The sequence below is a fragment of the Gadus morhua genome, chromosome 21 (assembly GCF_902167405.1).
Source record: "Gadus morhua chromosome 21, gadMor3.0, whole genome shotgun sequence".
Classification (NCBI taxonomy): domain Eukaryota; kingdom Metazoa; phylum Chordata; class Actinopteri; order Gadiformes; family Gadidae; genus Gadus; species Gadus morhua.
The window spans coordinates 13,870,319-13,893,078 of record NC_044068.1 but is presented as its reverse complement, the minus strand read 5'-3'; the positions used below and the strand labels follow the sequence as shown (position 1 = coordinate 13,893,078).

The 22,760-nt window shown below is 44.3% G+C and overlaps 2 protein-coding genes across 3 annotated transcripts in view; both read right to left on the bottom strand.

Moving 5' to 3' along the window:
- Positions 1 to 8,029, bottom strand: part of syne2a (spectrin repeat containing, nuclear envelope 2a) — a 57,457-nt gene extending 49,428 nt beyond the window's left edge. For both annotated transcript variants that reach the window (XM_030345848.1, XM_030345849.1), the window contains exons 1-9: positions 7,721 to 8,029; positions 6,545 to 6,697; positions 5,892 to 6,136; positions 3,739 to 5,785; positions 3,221 to 3,555; positions 2,974 to 3,118; positions 2,056 to 2,256; positions 1,419 to 1,684; positions 272 to 437 (exon numbers count right to left, since the gene is read on the bottom strand). In XM_030345848.1, coding sequence (XP_030201708.1) covers positions 272 to 437; positions 1,419 to 1,684; positions 2,056 to 2,256; positions 2,974 to 3,118; positions 3,221 to 3,555; positions 3,739 to 5,785; positions 5,892 to 6,136; positions 6,545 to 6,697; positions 7,721 to 7,879 — 3,717 coding nt within the window. In that variant the 5' untranslated portion in view covers positions 7,880 to 8,029. The remainder of the gene's footprint in view (positions 1 to 271; positions 438 to 1,418; positions 1,685 to 2,055; positions 2,257 to 2,973; positions 3,119 to 3,220; positions 3,556 to 3,738; positions 5,786 to 5,891; positions 6,137 to 6,544; positions 6,698 to 7,720) is intronic.
- Positions 8,030 to 13,375: 5,346 nt separating this feature from the next.
- Positions 13,376 to 22,760, bottom strand: acbd3 (acyl-Coenzyme A binding domain containing 3). Its single transcript, XM_030345027.1, has 8 exons — positions 22,435 to 22,760; positions 21,009 to 21,150; positions 20,256 to 20,396; positions 19,802 to 19,960; positions 18,266 to 18,440; positions 16,961 to 17,207; positions 16,227 to 16,520; positions 13,376 to 15,685 (listed from the first exon to the last, which is right to left on the bottom strand). The coding sequence occupies exons 1-8, from the start codon at positions 22,709 to 22,711 to the stop codon at positions 15,471 to 15,473; spliced, it is 1,650 nt and encodes a 549-aa protein (XP_030200887.1). The 5' UTR covers positions 22,712 to 22,760; the 3' UTR covers positions 13,376 to 15,470.

The window sequence follows — 22,760 nt, the reverse complement described above, 5'->3', positions numbered from 1 at the left end:
AAAAAAAAGCTTTTAAGTCATTATGGTGCACTGAACATCGAAAGGGAAAAGTAAATGAGCAACCATTACATTCTTGCCAACCAAAAAACAGCAGTCAGTTAGACTATTACCAACTAAATTTGTTTTGGCCAAAATTGAAGTGGACCAAAGTGGGGTTGCTTCTTATGCTTTCTGCATGAATGAGACCCCACTATGGCCCCCATGTTACCTAAAATGGCCGACCAGCTAAGACTAGCACCCTAAGACCCGGGACTCAGTGTAGGGCAAGCACCTTTACGTGTCCCATCTTTCCCTGCTGCAGGTTGAAACAGGATTCCAGAGGGAGGAGCAATGCCTCCACCCGGTCCTCCACCTCCCGTATCTCCTCCTGGGACCGCCGCATCACCTGCTCTTCAGCGAGGGCTGGTCGCACCACCAGCATGTTTGGTTCTGTCAAGCTGTGGAGAATACCAAGGTCAAGGTCAAGGTTCAACTTTATTGTCCCCGTGGAGAAATTTGTCTTGGGCACAGTGCATCAGTGCTTTCCTAACATACACAGAGTACAACAGAACAAAAACACAAACACAGACACAACCAGACAAACCAACATTTTAACATCGAGAACATGGAGCTTGATAGACTTAAATTGCACCTTGCTGTATATCATAGAAATCGACAGTATGGGGATAAAGTGCAAGTGTTTATTGCACTAGAACTTATGGATAGAGTGCTATGTGCTAAAGTGCTTAGTTCTAAAGTGCTATGTGCTGAAGTACTATGTGCTAAAGTGCTAACCTATTTATTTCACAGTATTCTATTGCACATTGTTCGTCAGCTTAATGGAGGCTGGGACAAATGATAATTTAAGGCGGTTAGATTTGCATAGCGGCACACAGAGTCTTCTCCCTGATGGCAGGGTTTTATATTCAGGGAAGAGTGGGTGTTGGGAGTTGGAAATTATTTTCTTTGCTTTTTTCCTAACTGCCTGCTCATAGATGCTCTGTATAGGCTCATAGTCTTTCCTCCCTATGATTTTCATTGCTGTTTTGTGGATGCTGGCTAGTTTGCTTTTTGGCTTAATGGTTAGGTTACCAAACCATGAGCTGATCCCATATCTAATGATGCTCTCTACAATGGCGCGGTAGAAAATCATCATGATGTGGCTGCTTACACCGTACAATCTTAATCTTCGCAAAAAATATAGCCTCTGTTGCAGTACAGTAAAACATAGATTCATCTCATTTTAGATCAATTACAATATTAAGAACCGGGATCAATATTATGATCCCTGATGTTACCAAGATACATATCACGATATTGTTAATTGAAATCTAGTTGATATTATTGTTGATATTTGCCAAGCTCTACTACCGAGCGTTAATACCAGGTTGGCGTATCCTCTACAGATGCACACAACACTTCCCAAAGGATTCCCTCACCTTTTCACAGTCTCCTGGACCTCCTCCAGTTGTTGGCCCAAGGGCCCGGAGCTGCCTGGGTCCTGTGGCCCAGAAAGGCTGAGGGCATGCTGTAGACGGTGCTCCAGGGAGGTGAAGGACCGCTGCCCCTGCTCCAAGCCAGCCGGGTGCATCTTTGCCTGGGATAATGACTCGTTGGCGTGCGGCTGAGCGGCGGGGGCCCCAGTGGAGGAGGAATCAGGAAGCTCTGCCTGATGCCTCGCCAGGGAGCTACCGCATTGCTCCATCTGGGGCAGATAGGTCAAAGAGATGTTTGTGATTTGACTTGTTCATAGTGATTTCCTTCATGGTGCTCTCTCAAGAAAAAATATTTGATCTTGTTTATGTTCAGGATAGCATAGGAAAGCAACCCTAACCCTAGATAGAACTGGTAGTTTAATAACAACATCATCATGCTGGCACATGGTTGTAAAATATACAACATGTTCCATAATATCCAGAATTTTGGCTCTGTATGTTGACTGAATAGTGAATATCTATCAACTCTTCATGGTGGAAATAACAAATAAGTAATTTGCTTAATTCTAAGCAAATGACTTAAATAGTTTTTTTTGCCTCAGAATGTACAGTAACTCTTGAAAACAAGTATAAAGCTCACGCTGGTGTTGATGTCCCCCCACTCGGCTCTCCTCTGCTCCGAGTGGGCCAGCAGGAGGCCCACCCCCCGACACAGCAGTGCCCAGTGTCTCCAGAGGGCGCTCAGCTCCCCCTCCTTGCCCGCCCTGCAGCCCTGCATGGGACAGCCGGCCCGCAGGTCCTCTAGCTGCCCAGCCAGGCTGTGCAGCTCCCCCATCAGGGACTGCTCACACAGATCCACAAGGCAAGAGTCAGTTAGTGTTTTGTGTGGCTGACTTGATTACCTAAATAATAATACTATTAAATATAACTACAGTTTAAAGGGATGATCGCGAAGATTTCCGTTTTATTCTCTTTGGCGACACCTATGGCGGTAAGCGATTATTACAGGAGTATATTTGTCCAACTTTCCAAAGATCTAAACAGTGTGACATTAGTCAGTTGGCAGTTGTTTAACTGGCCGGGTCAGCAGAGACCGGAAATAACAGTCCGCTGCTATACACACAAGTTATTTAAAGTGCACGTCTGTTGTGTTAGCTACGCCTACCCTCTCTGGCCAAACAGCCACTGCTGGGGGATTGAAAACCTCTCCCTAACAATGCCCCACATGTGATTTTTCCAGGGAAAGTTGCCACCGCCACCAAGTTCCTATCATTCATAATACTGTAATAATGCAACAGCATATTCTGTGGGCCATTTTGTTACCACATTTGGCTATAGATAGTTACTCAACAGACATTTATTTACATGAAATGTTTTTTATTTCTTTAAATTGCTTTACTTAGTCCATTCAATATATACATTTACCTTTACGCTCTTGCAGTCTCAACAACTAGATGTATTTCTAACTGTTGTGCTCAGCCCATAATTCTTCTTTGGACTCGAGTGACAGGAGAGGTTTTCAGTGAAACCAATGAAGTTGTCGAGAAAATCTGCCTACCTTAGCTCTGTTTTGCTGGGCATCACACTGGACGTAGGAGGTCACTCGCTCGGAGCAACACTCAGACAGACTTGCCTCAAAGCTGGACAGAAGCTGTCGTAATTGTTTGTGACACATCCAGTGACTCTGTTGTGTTCTTGCACACCTACATGGTGAAACGGATTGTCATGAAGAAAGAAACCATTTTATTTTCCAAGTGTAAAATGTAAGAAAAACAAACGAAAAAAAAAAAAAAGGAATGATTTACCTCTCCAGGGCCTCCAGTCTGAGCTGTGCTTGTGCCTCGAGTATGGCTCTGCCCACCAACAGGTGGCTCAGAACCCCAATATGGAGCTGCTCTGTCTTCTTGCTTGAGAGACAGGGGTGTTTTGGCACCAGTTCCACTAGATGGCTAATGTGAGCCTGCAGGACATCCTTGAGTGAGGCGAGAGCCTCCTGGGTCTCTTTTTGTTCCTCGGCACAGTCCAAAAACCCACCAGGCGCTGACAAGAAGGTAGCTTCGGCGTTGTGGAGGAAGGATAGGGCCCCCTGAGCAGCCCAGTGGTAGTCCTTAAGGGCCTCTCGAGCATGGGCCAAGTCCTCCTGTTTGATACAGGTTCAGGCATTTCATCATGTTGAAAACACGTTGTTGAAATGCTCAAATATATTGACATATTGTAAAGAAATGTATATACATATATATATATATATATATATATATATATATATATATATATATATATATATATATATATATATATGTATATAAAATAAAGAGTGGCTTACCATCTTTGAATGGCAGTCATGCATACATGCATCTGTTAGGGATTTCAGTTCTTCAAGGGTCCTGAGGTTACACTTCTCTTTCCGCACCAAAGCTTCGACCACCCGCATCCAAGACTCCAGGTTTCTCAGAATAACCCAAAACCTTTGTAATGCAGCATCAATGGCTTTCTCCTCTGGGGTCACTGGTTCAACCTCCAATAGCTCCTGTTTGGTTCTTCGGACATGGTCTGTCATATTGGGAAGCTCGGTGCAGAGACGGAGATCTTCCAGAAGCTTGCCCTCCAAGTTATGGACGTTCTCCGTCACAGCGTGCTCCCAGGCCACCAGGGATTCCACTGTGTGCAGAATCCTCTGCCTCTCTGATTGGAGCTCTGAAGCGTTCAGGTTTTGAGCTATGACTTCCAATTGGTCAGCCGCCTCTTGGCACTGTGTCTTCACTAGGGGAAGTTCAACTAAAAGAGTTTGGCAAAGTCTGAATCTTTCACCCAAGCTTGCAGCTTGGGTGAATGAACACTGGATTTGACCTTCAGCAATGTGCCGGGATTTGTCCATTTCTTTCAGGAGGTGAAAATACTTTTCCTGCTCCATGGCATGGACAGTTAGAGTTTTACATCTGTCTTGAAGCTCACCAATGTCACACATCATTGAGCTTCGCTTCGCCTCGTGACAGTGCTGAAGTTCCTGCACTTGGAACTGATGCTCCATTAGCAAATGTGTCATCCGCTTAGCTGCAGAGATGGCTTCTGCCGTCAAAGGGAAGCTTTGGCCATCAAGATCTGCAGATATCTTCTTTAGGCTAGCTTGAATGCTTGCTAGTTCCTCATTAGAAGAGGTACGCTCGTGAATAAGCTCTTCTAACTCCCAGCTACTTACACGCTCATGAGCCACCAGTCCATCAAATTCTGTCCAGAGCCCTGAGAGCCTGTTAATAAGATATCTGGCCTCAGCAGGATTCAACTCTATGGCAGTTTTCCTACAGTTCTCTATCAAAATGGCTACCCTGGCCATTTGTTTTTCAATCTTGTCTGTGGCCAATTTGTGAACACCTAGCTGTCTATTTAACTCTACCATTTCAACTTTTGAAGCATTCTCAATATGAATGCGAGGGTTTTTGGAGATGTGTTTGTCTGCTTGCCAGGTGTCAAAGCTAGTAAGCTTGTGGAATAGATCCTCCCTTTCCTGCAGGCTTTTCTCTGCATGCTCCAGGAAATGAGCTGAGCTTTCATCGAAGGCTTCATACAGATCTTCTACCATCTTTACTGAGTTCAAAACATCAGAGTTATTTTTATCAATACCAATGACCAAATACTTCAATTGTAATTGTTTGGATAAAGTTTTGGATCGCAGTTTCCGCATTTCCCCAATTTGGATTTCGGCCTCTTCAGGGAAAAGAGGTAAAGTTTGCCCCATTGCGACTTGGTTTTCTGCGTGTTTGGCAGATGTAGCCAAATCCTCCAACAACATGAGGTGTTTAGGTAATGGAGTCCCACCTATACCAGGTTTGAGATCCTCAAGCTGCCTCTTTGTGACATTCAGTGAGCATCGCAACTCCTGTAGAACACACCCCATCTCATCCTTCTCCTTCCGACCCAAAGAAAATTGGCATAAGGTATCTGACTGTGATTGAATATGGAGATAATGCTGATTGTGTATTTTTATGTCGGCCTTCAGGCAGGTCAGTTGTAGAATCAGGCTGCATGGGCTGCCATGGCTTTCCTCTGAGGATTGCAGGCCAGCGCAAGTCTTCTGGAGAGTTGTTACCCTGCCATGCAGATGCTGGGCCATTTTCAAAAGATGAGACGACTGAGAGAAGGATGCGGAGGCATGCCTGAGAGCTCTTTTAAAAGTGCCTTCCAGAAGTCTCCATTCTTCCTGGAGATACCCGAGTTGGGCAAGAAGAACACCTGAACTTTCAGCCTCCCTCAAATGGGGTGAAAGTTCACTACTTGAATGGAGCAGCTCCGTAATCATGTCTTTCTTCTGCTCCATCGTTTGCAAAAGAGCACTGATCTTTTCGGCTTGGACGGAGCTGCTACCTAAAACATCTCTGAAAACAAACATACAACATACACAAAAGGGAATGAATGCACATCCAGATGAGAATATACCAACAGGACGATTCTGGCAGTAAACACAACAACAATGCTACTTACAAGCTCAGCTTCGCCATTTCCCCAGTGAGCCTCTTTAGGAACGACCTGATGTTTTCCATCTGGTTGTGATACAGGGTGACCTGTTCCAGTTGTGCTGCCTTGACATGCACTGTGGCAGCGGCATCCAGCAGAGCCATGCTCCATTGCTCCTCCGCGGTCCCCAAGGGTTCCGTGTCTTGGCTCGTCCTGCACGTGCTAGCACGCTTCATGTCCGCCACTTGCTCCTGCACACAGCGCCTATAGTCCTGTAAGCGAGGTTCACCACATCAGAGTAGGCAAGTAAGCACAGTACTGCGACCAACCAATCAACAGAGAGCTTTGCTTTTTGTCATTACGATCATGATTCAAATATGTGTTTGTTTGCTTTCGTACCCAATGCTGTTCGCTATCAACGTACAAACCATGTAAACATCGAACTAACTAAATATTTATTACATTATTTAGGTAGTCATTAAGAGGACTTTTATCAATTGAACAGACCGTAAATAAATCTACGGATATTAAAATTGTAGGTCTAAAAAACCCTCCCAACCAGTTCCTGAGTGGCAGGCCCCTAGGCGGACCTTCTGAAATAGATGTAAATTAACATAGAGATAATTCACGATTATCTATATGTCACAATTCATAAATAAAATGAGTGCATAATATGTAACCTTTGCCTCCTCCAGTTGTTTGAGCATGGCCGGTACATTGAGCTGGGCTGGCTGGTACCGGCATCCCAGAGCCCTGGAAATGGTCCGCGTCAAATGGATCTCTGATTCACCAGAACACGACTTCAGGCAAGTTAAATCCATGTGTGGTGTCCTCTATAAAAACATGAAAACAGAACAATAACAGCAACAATAATGACAACAATAATTATGACGACAATAATATGAATTACAATAATTATGGTCAGGATGAACAAGATAATATAAGTAAGATAAGATCTGTCTCTCTAACAGTTTAATTTTACAAACTGTTTATTTTAGGACTAAAGCAATCCCCCGGGCCTTTAAATTAGCCCACAGGAAATCCCTGTACTATCCTAAAGTACATAAAAAACCTTCCTTTCCCGTGAACTTTCGGAGAATGCTGATCTTCAAACGGATCGTATCTGTTCTGCAGGGACACTGCGGCTCCTAAAGCCATTTATGGACACACTTGTAGACCGTATTTACAAACATTATGCAAGGGAAGAAAATCAAGGCCTGATTTTGCAGACAGGATTTATAATTACATACTGTGCTGGACACAGTACACCACAGATGGTGGAGGTTTGTTTCCAAGTCCAGACACCTAAAGCATAACTTTACACTCAATCGAACATTTGTATTTACGGGGCCATTCCGTTCCCTTCATTCCGTGTGAGCCTTTTCAGACAATCTAACAACACTTACTGATGATTGTATTGTTTCGACTCTCCCTATAAGCTGAAGAGAGACTATAGCAAGGTAGCTGTCCAGTCTTGTTGCTTCTCTGCCAGATTCAACGATTTGATTTGTAAAATAATGCTTTCTTCTGTGGTGTTCTGAGGTCTCACTCTTGCTAAAGAGATGTGACAACTCAATGAGACCAACCTGTTTAATAACGGTTCAAAAGTAACATTTTGTATATAAAAATACAATGTTGTGCCACTAATGACTAAACTCTCTGTAAATGATCCCTCCCTATTCAAGTTACATTCTGTCTTTCACAAAGTGACGCGACTAACTTGTTACAACAGGCTGGCCCACAAAGCAACGTATTGTAATTCCCTGATGTTGAAATTTCGAAACTTGAATGGTGTCTAGATCAATACATCCTAAGGAGACAGCATAACAGCATGATAGCATCAATCCAAAACTCACGTTGATAATATGGCTCCGTTCCACCATCCCCTGGATGTCTGACAGGACGTCCTGCATGGTGAACAGGTGCACGGGGGACTCTGACGGTCCCGCTGTCCCTTCTCGCGGCGGCTCGTCCCGTCCAGAGGAACAGGGCAGGCTGCTCCGAGCAGCATCCATCAGTCCCTGAATGATGGGAGAGAGCGTACAGTGCAATGGAGGGCAGAGTCACGTTTGGGCGCTCTGCTTTCCCATGTTGTCTGGCTGAGGATAACAACAGGGCTTCCTGTTGTAGCGCACTAGCCTCGAGTCGCTGGTGTCTGACGCCCGGCTCAGCGAGTCAGGGCAGCTTTTATCAGAGGAATGTGTGTACACCCTGAGGGAAAAGGGACCAGTTTTAAAACACTCTCACGTTCTTTAGGGAACCGCTGCTCTGCTGTGAATCCTGTTTTCATACACAAACAGGGGCGCTCCCTCTCGGGTTGTACACAAGTTAGGGGGCCGGGAAGCACTGATGTTGCTTCTGGGGTGTTCAAAACCTTCTGAGCCCATGAAAGCACTGCATGTGCTTTAAGATACAGATGGACTGCCAAGATGACACATGTTGTAAGAGGTAGCTTTTCAGATATGATGCAGTTTCAGTCAATGTCAACTTTCGGTGTTTGACAAATATTCTTGAACTACTAAAGTGTTCCCAGCTGAAATTGTAACTGGTAAAACAAATATATTCAATGGAAAGGAAAGGTTTAAAATATTTAGTGAGGCGGTTTGTAAATGTCAGAAAACGACATAGTAGACTGGAAAGTGGAGCAGACTTTGTCCTGGCCAATACATAAAAAAATAAAAAAGTAGTAATGAAATGTCAGGTAATAGAAATGTTCATGCCTTTGAAATGATGAGCTTTAATACTCAAATCAATCAAATGTTTCCTTGAGAAAACCATACGTCCTTGGAGTGACTATGGGGGAACAGGGTCAATACCATGTTTTATAGAGGATGGGGGTATATTATAGGTGCAGGGGTCTTCACTTGAATTAAACATGCATCAGGGGAGGAAAGACAGGAGGGGTTCGATGTACGAAAGGTTTTAGTCCAGAAGATTCAACAACACGAGGGAGAAGAACACATAAAAGGAAGTCATAAACAGGGAGAGGTATGTACCTGTCCTGAAGTTCCCTCTTTGAGGCCGACCCTGTGTGCTGAGGAATGATGAGCTTCCCAGATGAGCTTCCAGCCCTGCAGAGCACACCATGTGAGAGTGGTGCGTGTTCGGGGCACGGGTTTCCATCGGGGCGGTCAGACTCCGTATCGCAGTACTCAGTGATGGGTATCATGAGGCGGACGCTGTCCGGGTCAGGGTTGTGGTGGTTGGTTTGGTTCTGATTGCAGCTTTGTTCGTCTTTGGACTGTGGCTGTGGCCAGTCATGTTATCCGGTCCCTACGGCACCTGTTTAAAGCATCCTTGAATGACCTCTGTTGAGTTTAAAGGTAATTTAATGATTTTGTAACTCTTTTAAAACAGGTGACGGTCCTGAGGGAAAAAATTGAATAATCCTGTGATAAATGTCTAATAAATGTGTGTGAGTGAGTGAGTGAGTGAGTGAGTGAGTGAGTGAGTGAGTGGGTGTGAGTGAGTGGGTGTGAGTGAGTGAGTGAGTGAGTGAGTGAGTGAGTGAGTGAGTGAGTGAGTGAGTGAGTTTTGTGTGTGTGTGTGTGTGTGTGTGTGTGTGTGTGTGTGTGTGTGTGTGTGTGTGTGTGTGTGTGTGTGTGTGTGTTTGTGTGTGTGTGTATACAGATAGGTTGATAGGTCGATAGGTCGATAGCTGAAAAATGGAACAATAAACAGACAGACCTACAAGTTTATAGATTGACTTTACAATTAACAAATTTGGACCATCTGCAGATTAATCTTCCCGTCAAGCTCTACCAATGTGTTCCAAATGCGGCCCTTTAGTGCCACCTTGTGGTCTTCCAGGGAAGAGTTTTCAGTGGGAGAGCCTCACCGGAGCATCTGCTGAGGATTTTCCAAGGGTCAAATTGTATAAATATTGGTTGGTGCACGGTTTTAAATAGAGAATATATTGATTTGCTTTACTTCAAGAAAACAAGTAAACGCTTAGGTCAATAGTAAGAAATGCATTGGGAGATATATAACAGTATGAGGTTATATCAGCATAGTGAATTTAGGTTTTCCTGTCTCTGTTCATAAAGCGGCATGGCTTTACTGGTTCTATTAATCTTCTTGATACACTTAGCACCATTGCTTTGTTCGACCTCCAATCAGTGTCCAGATCATGCTTGCCGTGCCCTGCCCCAGAGGAGTAACAATGGCTTGTCATTCAAGTCCAGAGTTGTTTCCTTGTTTGCCATGATTCTCTCGGGTTTCAAACATTTTCTTGTAGATAGGCACGTGAATGTTTATGTGTGTGTGTTTATGTGTGTTTATGTGTGTGTGTTTATGTGTGTGTGTTTGTGTGTGTGTGTGTGTGTGTGTGTGTGTGTGTGTGTGTGTGTGTGTGTGTGTGTGTGTGTGTGTGTGTGTGTGTGTGTGTGTGTGTGTGTGTGTGTGTGTGAGTGTGTGTGTGTGTAAGGTGTTTCAGCAGAAGAATGTGCAGGGAGACTCCACAGAGCTAGTCAAGCAGGTTTGGCTCACTATATGTCACAGGAGTACTTGTATCAAATAACTTGCGTGTCAAATCATGTTGCCTGTGTCATTCATATCAATTAATAAAAAAAGTTTTCACACACATTTGATATTTAACTTATACGGTCAATGGATAACATTGCATCCATTCCACACATCCACTGTTCAAACTCACGCATACACACACATGCATAAACAAACGCACACACAGAGGATTGCATACACATCATTCATTACAAATATATGCCACGGAGGAAAATGTACACATCCAATGCAGCTACAATTCTTACATACCACGTAGGATGGTCCAACAACATGAGCAACTTGAAAGGAAGTTAGTTTAATGAAATATGGAACAAAATATAGACTAGGATAATATTTGATGCGCTTGATATCTGTTGCCACATGACTGGTGTCAGATCTGCCGCTAATCCCTGATCGAGAACAGGGGCACGGGAGAAGCAGCAGCAAAAGCTTCTCACAAGCCTTCTGAATAAAGCCTTTCACATTGTTTTCTGTTTCTTGGCTTCAACTTCCTCTAAAACCCCTGTTATTCTTGCAAGGATCTTAACTAGAATGCAGACGTACCTGTATCGCTCAGCACCAATGTCCAACGTGTAGGGTTGGCACCTGTTCTGCACTGGGCCGGTTTCAGGGGAGCTCCTGTGGAAACATAAATCTCTATACTTAGAGAGACTAGTGGTGGAGAACGTATGCACAGTATGCACCAGAGCCCTACGGTCTATGGTACCGGGCTTCACCTCCTTGTGTCTCCTGCACACAGGAGGCTCCAACCCAGGGCTGCAGGTCAGGCATGCAACGTCCATGGCTTGTGTCAACGATGGACCCTGGACCCTGGGAGGAATCAGTCAATGAGGTCGGTCAGTGAATCTATTCATAGGACCAGCCTGCAACAACGAAGAGAGACCCAGGCCTTGGACCGCATCAGGCTTTGGAAACAGGAAAGAAGAGGAGTTTGTTTGTTTTACTGGGTGATATGTTATCCTGGTTTCTGCATCCTATCTATTATTTTGGTATTTTGTACTATTTGCAACTACTTCATCCTAATTGAATGCATGCAATTTTTATTTAGTTATTGTAAAGCACTTTGAAAGCTGATTTTGAAAGAGGCTGTACTAATAAAGTTCTTATAACACCTGTTACATTGGTGTTAGAAACAAACAAAAAAGATGGCTGCAATCCATGTGTTCTGAGTGGATAATGCTATATCTGTTATGTGATGCGTAACCCAATTTGAGCATGATTCGCGTGACATGCCAGACCCACTTCTTTGACTGAGTGTGACTGACATTTGACTGTGCTTGTCTGAGGTGTGAGCGGGCATTAGGTTTTCCGGCTTGAGGTCTGCCTAATGGTCTCAAGCTAAAATAATGCTGTGGCCACCTGAGGGTCAAAGAAAAATAGTCCTGAACAATATTGTCATTATTATGATAAAATGGCACCTTAAATCAACATTTGAGTTATACAATCCTTAAGTTGCACGAGAGATATCAACATTGAGCATATCAGCATTACCAGCAAATGCAGAGTAGTCTCAGAGATTGATGCGAAGAACCTCGAACTCCAGACAGATCTGTTCCCCATACAGGAACCAGCCGTAACCGATTACATTCCCATCTGTCCCACATCAAAGATATGGAGCGCCTGAAGCATAACCATCTGCAATGTTGCACATTAGGGAGATATTTAAAATTATTAGAAGCACATTCAATTGTTAATAGGACTACTTCATAATATTTGAGAGTTGTCTCCACCCACCTAGGGTTCATGAGCAAGCGTGTGTGTGTGTGTCTATCCTTTTTTTTTACCCATACTTTACCTTTTGCACAATAAGCACACCTTTTTATAGACGCTAGCCACGCAAAACCAATACTAAACATTCAATCGTATAATTATGTGAAACAAATTCTCACTTTTAAGAACAAAATCATTTGATGTTAAATTCCTATGTTTATATAACATATATACGATATAGTAGGAAAAATAAAAAATACGTGATTAACTTCATAAATAGCTTAAATAGATAACAACATTACAGCTCTCGACTGCTTCAGAGGCAAAGTGTGTGTAGTGATTTATGCTTAGCATCCATACTCACCGTCCATACTCATACTTACTGCACACTTGACATGCTCGACACTTTGCCATACTACACTAACGGCATACTCTACATTGAGCAAGGTAGTACTTTTTTTAATCAATACTCTTGCAATGCCAACTCTTCGTCTTTATACAACAGTATAGCGCTCAGCTAACACCTGGTGGTAGAGATATAATGTTTTTGGTTGATAGTCAAATGCGTCCCATTTAATTCCCCCGCCCACGATCCTTCTGCTCTCCAAGCGGCTTCCCTGCTACTTATGTCATTACGCAATACCAAGAGCTCGGGCGAAGTGGACCAAACTAAATATGCAACCGCAGCCCAGACACCACAAATGTATTATTGTATTATTATACAGGGACAAAAGATGTAAATTAGCCTTATGGCTATAATCTCTTAATTATATATTATGCATTGTCCCTGTCAAATAAACGTAAAAAACGATGCATTCGTGCAGCCAAGGAGAGCTCGTGTTACAACAACTCTGCTTTTACTTCAGTGACACTTGTGAGCTCCAAATAAAAGGGTTGTGGTGGGGGAATTACGTAAAGGAAAAGCAATAAGAAAATGAATAGGGAACCGAACTAGCGAAAGTGAAGTTCTGGAAGATGGGTCAATATTAATGAACTCATCTGAGATGACACATCCAGCTCCAGACAAAATCTAAATCCAAAAGGTGTCGTTCCTGAGAAGTGTATTCAGTAATGAAGTATGTTAAATACCAACATTATACCATTAAATATCCTTAATCCTCCTTTTGAATTGAAAATGCACATTAAAACAAAAGCAGTCTGCTGGAATGCATCGAAGATCCAGATTGATGTCAAGACGATTGGAAACCATTGACTACTTTGTGTCATGTTTACGGAAAATAGGACAAAATCGATTGAAGAAACATTCAACCAATATGTAGCAGAGATGAACATAGGTTTAATCAAGATTAAATATATGCCCAAAAAGATCTTACAACTCATAAGGGATCAACAAACACAAAGAAAACCCCCAAGAGTTTTTTCTGACACGTGCCGTCTCTAAACTTTTACACTTTCCAAGAGTTTTGGACTTTCATTTGGGGTAAAAAAAAAAAAAAAAAAAGTACATACATCTCACCCTCAATACTTTAGTGCATCGATTCCTCACACCCACAACCCATTTTCCACATCTTAAAAACCCCACACATAAATCCATTTATAGAATTATTTACATACAAAGGCTTAGATTAACATCTCCACTCAACAAACATTTGCTGAGTGGCACATACTTCAAAATAAGTGAACATGAGAAAAACCATGGGTACTTCGTGATCTTTTGCGAAAGCGTCGGGAAGCGACATTCGGAAACAGAAATTAATATTTGTACTTGTTGTTTAGGGTGAGGGGCAAGACTTTTTGCCTTCCATTCATTCACGTGGACCGGTTGGCCAGCGAACTTGGCAAGGCAACAAGGGGAGCAAGTCTTTTGGTTATGGGTTAAATGCATGGAAGTCCATCCCTGTGTCGGTGAAACCCGTTTAGTTTTACCTTAAAAAAAAACAAATAATGCCATCTGTAAGGTTACAGAGAGCAGAGCAGATAACAACCCTATGATCAAGTAGCACACACACACACACACACACACACACACACACACACACACACACACACACACACACACACACACCCCCCCCCCCCCCCCCCAAGAGGTGGTATGATTTTGGAGGTGTGATACACAAAGCATGCAAAACCTGTGGTGTGAAATCAAAGAGATGATACATGGTAGCAACGAATCCCCAATCTGGGATGATAAACAATTTACCATCATACAAGGAGACGTATACATATCATTAGAGTTGCAATCTTGACTACTTTACAGTAACCACTTAGATAACGACTACTTTCTTGTATGGCTAAACATTTTTTTGAAGCTTTTCTTTATACCAGTTAGAAAAAGAAAAAATAATCAGAGTTGAATTGAGGCACCTTAGAAGCATTCAGGTGACAAGATTAACGAACATTGTATCACAAAAAGAAATCACAACTATTTCAAAAACAAACAGGAAAAAAATAAATATTAATTCAATGTTTTGTTAGACACAATCCTCCCTCTTTAATATATATCTTAGATATATAGATAGAAGTAACTCACTTGGCCACAGTAAGACTTTATGGAGAGATGAATACCTTTCCAATATTCCAGTTGGTGCATACGTACTCCTGGCTCCCTTCGTTGGTAGGCTGGGGAATATTTAAACCTTAAAACCCTTTCTTGTCCAATCCTATGAGCTGACAATCCAAAATAGTTTTGTTTGATTCCTGATCATGACCCAAAAGCTACCTTAACCATGGTCCAACGAGAAGATGCTTCTTCCATTTGAGAAGTAAAGTAATAATAAATCCATTTGACCTGAATAGGTGCAAACTGAAAACAAAAAAAAGGAAGAGGACAAATACATTTTCACAACTAGATAAGGAAGTGACCGAATGGGAGGTTGGGGTGTGTGTGCATGTGTGCATCTAAATATGACCCTTAATATGGCCGAAGAGACCACCCCTCTATGGGACAATGTTGTAACAATGTTCTGTAGTGAACCTGTGCCGTTATTATTGTTGGTGGTTGTGTTGTACTATTGCCGACCAATCGGAAATGGTAGCGTCCAATAGGAAATTGTCTCTGATCTGGGGGGAGAGCGCTGGTCAGTTGGATTGTAGAGCAAGGGCAGCACAGAAGAGGAAAACCCTTTCTCCTTCAAGGGCTCAGCTGGAGCCTCACGTTGGTGCATCCTGGGACACGCGCATACACGACACACAGATGACATCGACCTTCTTACATCGGCTCCAGACAGGTACACTTGTCAGCCTCTTGTGGCGTGTCAAAGACAATGCGTTCCACACACACACACACACACACACACACACACACACACACACACACACACACACACACACACACACACACACACACACACACACACACACACACACACCTTCTCTTCTCCCCCCCCCCCCCCATTGTGTCTCTTCTCAGGCTTATCTGGTGTAGTAGACTCTGTAGTAAACACTCTTGGAGCGCCACAGGGAATAGGAGTTGTCGAACTTGAGCAGGTAGACGCCGCGGCCCGGGTACTGGTGGCTCCCGGCATACACCTCCTCGTGGCAGTCCCGCCGGTACACCGGCACTATCTCATCCGTCTGGGGCTTCCCCGCTTCCTTCTTGGCCTTCTCCTCCTCACCAGAGGGCTCACCTGGAGGGGGGCGGTAGAGGGGTTGGTGGGGTCAAATAGGTAGCACAACAGACGGCTCGCTAGCATTAGCGATACATGCTAACGTCACAATCAATTTTCTATGTCGGATGAATAATAGTAAAAGGTGCGATATTATACTACTAGGTGTGAGTGTGATGTGCCGTTACAAGCCGTTTAGAAAGTCAGCCTCTTCTGACATCACAAGTGGGCATGTCCACCTAGATGTATGACTGATAGATGAGCAACATTTGCTACTGTCCACTGGCAGCAGGAGACTGATCTATCCAGCGTACATCTACGTGGACGGCTTGTAACAGCTAATCACACACACCTGGTGGTATAATACGTCAGCTTTAATATTAGCTAAATGTGAAAAATACAACTACAAAGAAATTTGATCACAACCTAAATGATGAAACCAAAAATGGCAACGTGTAGAACAGGATATAATCCGAAGAACCAGAACCAGAGCTACGGCAAGCCATCCAAAAAACACAGTTTGCTCCATCCTCAACACAGCCTTCGTCATCGCCAGTCCCACCTTCCTCATCCTCGTCCTCGTCGCTCGACTCCGACACGTGCACGCTGACCGAGGCGGAGGCGGCGTCCGTCCACTCGAAGAATACCCCGAAGCCGATGTCGTAGTAGTCGGTGGCGAACTCCCAGAAGAGGTAGGAGCCCTCCTCGTGCGTGGGCACGCGCACCGTCACCACCTCGCCGCGGCCCACCGTGATCACGCTGTCCGCGTCCTGCCGGATCTTCTCCTTGAAGTCCTTGATCTGCGGCCGCGTCCACATGGACGGCGCCGCGATCACTGGCGCCGAGTCGGCGATCACTGTCGCGCGACACAACGACAACACTGTTAGACACAAACCTACAGACGACTTTTGTGACACTTGCATTTTATCAGCAGCCCGTGAATAAATCAAAGCTTGAGGATTCATTGACAATGGAAATGCGTTGAGACGATTGTCAGCATTTCGTCTGTAGGAGCCCTTCCCTAATGAGTTAACTATCACCGGTTTCCAGTAATCTGAACCCTGAACTCAAGTTCTCCACAGGACATGTCCTTTATCCCAACCGGGAACTCTAAGGATAGAGTTGCACGTGTGCAACAAGGCTTTGGTTTGCTTTGGGTAGTTCCAGGCGGTCACTGTTCACCTGAGACCAGCTGGGCTCATTGAGCCATCCTTTTCCCCCAGGCTTGGGGCACAACAATGTCTCTCTGTGCACCTCTTTGTGTCCGTGTCGATGTGTCCGTGTGAGTCTACGCACCTAGTAAGGGTCCGTTCTCTGAGACTTCGTCCGCTGCCTCGGCCTCGGGCTCCCGCTCCATGCTCTCCGAGTACGAGTCCGACTGGCCTCCGTTCACCATGGGGCCCTCGTCACCACTAGAGGGCAGCGTGGCGCAGAGAGGCGAGGCCGCACTGATCAATGCGTGATCCCCGCCGCCTCCGCCACAGCTGTTGGCGTCCAGGGTGGCCTGCACCACACCGTCCTCCGCATGCTTCTGTAGGGCCGCCTGGGGAGGGGGAGGGCGAGAGTCGTTAAAACCTCTCCCCAAAACACAGCGGTTTACGGTTAAACACTCTGAACTAGTGGTATAATCCAGAGAGCACGCCTTATGAAGTCTACCTCATGTGAGCTGCATTTATCTGTTCTGCTAAAGGGTGGAAGCAGTGATCTGCACTTCATTTCCCAGCCCCCCATTCTTGTTTTATATACAATAGACCCCTGAGGAAATCCAGTTTAAGAGAAGGGTTTGTGGCATATTTGGATAAAAGACTTAAGATAAAAGAACTACATGAAGTTGCTATTCATAGCTTTTTGATAAAAGGCAAGGCCTAAACACTGAAAGGAAATAATGTAATCATTATTATTTCTGACAACCGGCAGCTTCAGGCGGGCCAGCCTTAGGACAGCAATGGCTTCGTATTTCAATGCTTTTAATAATATTCTGCATGTAGGCTATGCAGATACAGTTTGTACATTATCTCCTTTCAAAATCAACCAGTACTACCTAACTCGTGTTCATCAATATTTATATAGCCCAAGCTTTGCACACATATTGTCCATTCATAAAGGTCAGGACATATAGGTGAGGTGCACATCCCACTGATTGGCTGATGTCAAATCACATGATATGATATAGCCTGAAATGACAACAGCGTTAATTTAGCACAACCCAAGAGCAGTTTCAGTTAAGAGAAATTGAACAACATATTTTTAGGACGGTATTAATATGGACAGGTAATCAATTTTATAAAACATTAACAAAGTGCTCTGGCTGCAATGCTAATGCAAAGCTTTACTGTTTTACATGTGTTTTTCATCCTGGGTCGTCTAATATGTCAAAATATTCATTGAAGTGCACACACAGCTTGTGTGATGATGCAATTATTTGTCAGGAGGATTTGCATTTGACTGTTTTTAGTTTGGGTGATAATTCTCCCTTTCTCTGTACCGTTTGCTCATTGCATTGCTCAGGCTGGAATAGGGTGTTCATTTATCATTTTACTTTGCGACCGTCCGTCCGTCTCTCCCCCCCCCCCCCCCCCCCTTAGCCGCAGTGACCACTACCTGCTGCTGGGCCAGCTGGACCTGGTAGAGCTGCTGCATGTACTGCTGGTAGTGCTGCTCCTGGAGCTGCCGGATGAGTCCCAGCTGCTGCTCGGCGCTGCTGGGGTACTGCTGCGCCGCGTACTGCTGGAACTGCACCGCCGTCTGGGCGTTCAGCGCCGCCATGATCTGCTGCCTGGTCGGTTCAACAAACAACGGCAGCCATGTTACCTTCTCAAAGAAGGATAAGCCTTTTGTGGGTTGACCTCAAACCCCTTCGATTCTGTTCCTTTATGTTAGAAGCCGTGATTGAATTACCATTTTTACCTGGCCAGTAGGGCTGTAACGATACACAAACTCACGATTCGGTTTGTATCACGATTTTTGACCCACGGTTCGATACATCCCACGATTTTTTGAAATTTAAAAAGCATTTTATTTAAACAACACTTATATACCAATTAACTTAATGTAACATTTAATAACAAATAATTTGGAACACTGAACAGATTTGAACAGAAAGAATACTATTAAAGTATAGCTAAATGAATAAAGAAATAACGTGTGGGAGGATGCTTTTTTCAACTGTTTGGTTGGTTTAGTCAAATATCCTTATTAGCACTTCTTATTAGGCTATGTAGCTTAAATAATGACATAATCAGGCCGTATAGAATGCAACATGCTTAATAGCCTAACTTTCAATAGATGGAGAAAAACCTGAATGTCATGAACGTCGCAATAACGAGGCGTTACGAGTAGCATATGTGTGCGCCAGAATGGCAATGTGCGTATGCGTGTGTGAGTGACGTCAGCGAGTGAGTGGACGAGCGAGGAGAGCGAGCGGTAGCGCGTGTGTCTAGTGAAGAAGCGAACGAGTCTGGTAGAATAAAGTACCCATCCTGTCAATAATCGGTGGCCGCTTCATTCCGACCTATAAGCAGACAAACTGCCAGTCAAATCACACAAAACACTAGAGACAGGATCACACAGGCCCCTCTGGATAAATGTCGTTCATATCGCATATGAGCACTTCGACGGCTGTGGAGAAATGCGATCCTCCGTAGCCACGGAGGATTGCAGTCGCATACTTACGGCATCGATAGGAGGGGGCGCTGTCAGCAGACTATTATTTAGACAAATTATTAGCAAATTTCAATCGGACAATTTGACAGCAGAGTTAGAAAGGGCGTATCGCGCTTCTGCCTTCTCACACCGCGAGACAGGATCGTGGCTTTGAGTATCGCGATTTTCGGTTTGATACGCGTATCGTTACAGCCCTACTGGCCAGATTTGAATACAAATAAACATCTTTCACACAGAAATACTATGGCCAGGTCATAAGGATCAGGATTCATGTCCATCTTACACGGGGCTCCTTCCCCGTGAATGATGAATTATGAAGCAGTCTGGCAGAACAAGAGAGGGGAACAAGAGACCCTGCGCACGGAACCTCAGAGAAGCCACTACAGGCAGTTTCCCTACCCACACAAATCAATAACGCATCAATCAGCCTTAAAACACCTCAGACATAGCCACAGTACATGCACACACGCGTACTTCTGCTGCTCGATGCGTAGCCTCTCCTCCTCCGCCTGTCTTCGCTCCTCCTCCTCCCTCCGCAGCCTCTCCTCCTCCTCGCGTTGCCGCCGCTCCTCCTCCTGCCTCTGTCGCTCCCTCTCTTCCTCCTCCAGCCTGAGACGCTCCTCCTCCTCTCTCCTGCAGGGAGAACAGAGAGGTGGACATGTTTAATGCAGGGGGAAAAATATCAAAAAGACTTCTCAGCACACTGATGACTGTACCTTTGCTATTATTCTGAGATTGTTTGATTGTATACTGCTTTATTCTGCCGCAATATCCCATGTTGAAGACAACACCTCATAATGTTAGGTATACTGTATTGGAAAGAAACCTTTAAGGATAATGTATGCGCCCTTATTATAACTAATTTCAAAAGACACAACTGTGCGTGACGTTTTGACCGTGTTTGATCCAGATCTGACTTGTGTAGTACCGTTTCCTCTCCTGCTCCTCCTTCTCGATCTTGTGCGAGGTGACGTAGGGCGCGAACAGGGTGCAGCACTTGTTGAGCAGCTTGACGAACCCCACCATGGCCTCCTCCTTCTCCATGCTGCCCAGAGCGGCCCACTCCCTCCTGGGAACAGAGGGAGGGACAGGGAGGAGAAGGGAGAGAGAAGCACAGATGAGTTGAGGAGATAATATTGTGTAGGCCAAAATATAAAAACCTTATGGCATTAAATCTTCAAGGCAGAATGTTTACTTCTTAAAATGAGCATTTCAACATCGAATTGTGAAAATGTATTGAGGATTATATAAGACATGCGTCATCAATTCACAATTTATCTATTTTAAATGTTCTTCTCCCTATTCTTATAAAATTCCCTTTAGGATGATACGGTATTATCGTACCTTGGCTGTCATGTTTATTATTAAAAAAAAATACAATATACAGCAAAATAATGACTTTTGTGTGAGGGGGGTCCTCCACACGGGTCAGCAAGAGGTAATATATAGAGGAAGGAGACAGAGAGAGCAACAGACAAAAGTGCTATGCTCAACACTCTTTTTCCTGTTTACTGTAACGGATGGGAACGCATGCCAGAGTTAAAAGACCACACACACACACACACACACACACACACACACACACACACACACACACACACACACACACACACACACACACACACACACACACACACACACACACACACACACACACACACACACACACAGCTGGTGTTACCTTCGGTCGTTGCCCAGCACATCAAAGAAGCCCACTTCGGGGGAGGCGTCTGAGTTGTAAGGGCCCAGTAACACCTGCTTGTGTAGAGCCACTAGTCGTAGCTTCTCCTCGTAGGTGGGGTGGAAGGCCTTGCCATCTTTATCTGTGGACACAGGAAACACCAACATTCTAACTGGTTGGCTTTGGTCTTTTCGGCCTGAATCTGTCATTCATCTCTACTATATGTATTCCACATAGTTCTGTCCAGCTGTCAAGGCAAGGTAAAATTTAGGTGTGCTTCTATCCCATTTTGTAACAGCGTTAAAAATCTAAATATAAAAGATTATTAGCAGGAGTAGGGTTAATACTTATACTATACCAAGATCATTTCTGGAAATCTGCTCTTTTCCTCAAAAATAAAATACAAACACCTAGCAACTGTTCATTCCTACAAAATAAAAAACAAGATTAATTGGATTTGAATGAAGGTGAAAGGCCTCTCTTAAACTTGCGCAATGTGGCCTAGCCTAATATGGACACAATACACCGCTTTCTATTGAACAGGGCGGTATACCAGGCCCAGAACCTGTTTGCACAGTAGTCCTCAACTGGCCTTAGATTTCCTAATTAAATCAACACTTACAACTGTGGCTGACATTCAGGGAAATCTAAATTGCAGAAGTTTTCTTCAAACTGTTTCTGTGGCACTGTCTTCTTATTAATTGAGACAGAACAAGACTTACAGGCTCATTGACATTCCAGCATGAGTGTATGTGACATCTAGTCAATATGCATGTTTACAGCAATATGCTTGTGAAAGCAGTTAATGTGGAAGATGGCAGGCAAAGTCTTAATTGTCTCACAAATGATCTTGTGTTATCTTTTCGGTCACCCCTGACTGCATACATCCAGCTGCCAATATGTAAACCTATCCAATAAGAGCAGAAGAGGGCATGAATGACTAAAGAAGGGTGTGTTTGTTGAGTTCGAAAAACAAATTTGTGGTTCAAGATAACTCCATGAATGATACGTGGCTATTTAACTGAAGTAGTCACGTGATTTACTGACCCAAGGCGTAAAAGGTAATCCGGAAAAGTGCGTATGTTTTATGACAAGGTTCAAAAACGCTTAGCTACAACATGCTAAACCAACATTTAAGTAAGCACACTTTCGATGACCACGTTACGGGTGTTTTCCGTGATTGGACATATGTTGTGACATTTGCAAGCAGCTTCTTACTGTTCGCAGTGGGCTTGGCTTGAACTCGGCTAATAGTGCGGTTTGCATGACAACGGCAGCTAAGCGGTGACAGCGCTGATCTCCACCTCAGACAGGGAGTGTAGAAGCAGGGCCCAGACTCATGGTTCTCCCCTCGCTAACAACAAGCACAACGGTAGCCAACATTACCTTGCTTTAAGAATATAACATGACATTAAGCAACAAATACCTTTAAAGAATTTCAAGGCCATTCCGTAAAGCTCCAGTAATTCAAACCCCCATTTCTTCTCCATGGTATATTTGTCTGTCGCGCCGTCTTCCCCATCCTCGGCTTCGGCAGAACCAGGCTCCGCCGCCTCGGGCCCGGTAGGAACGGAATCCGATTCCCCGACCCTTCCCGGTTCACTTTCGGAGTCGGGGCTAAGTGTAAGGCCGTCGATGGAGACTTCGAGCCGGCTAGAATTGCCATTGTTGAGGTCGCCGCTCTGAACCTCTGTCGCCATCATGCAGAATGTCAGCCTAAGCGGCCACGTACTTACTTCCGTTATAATTCAG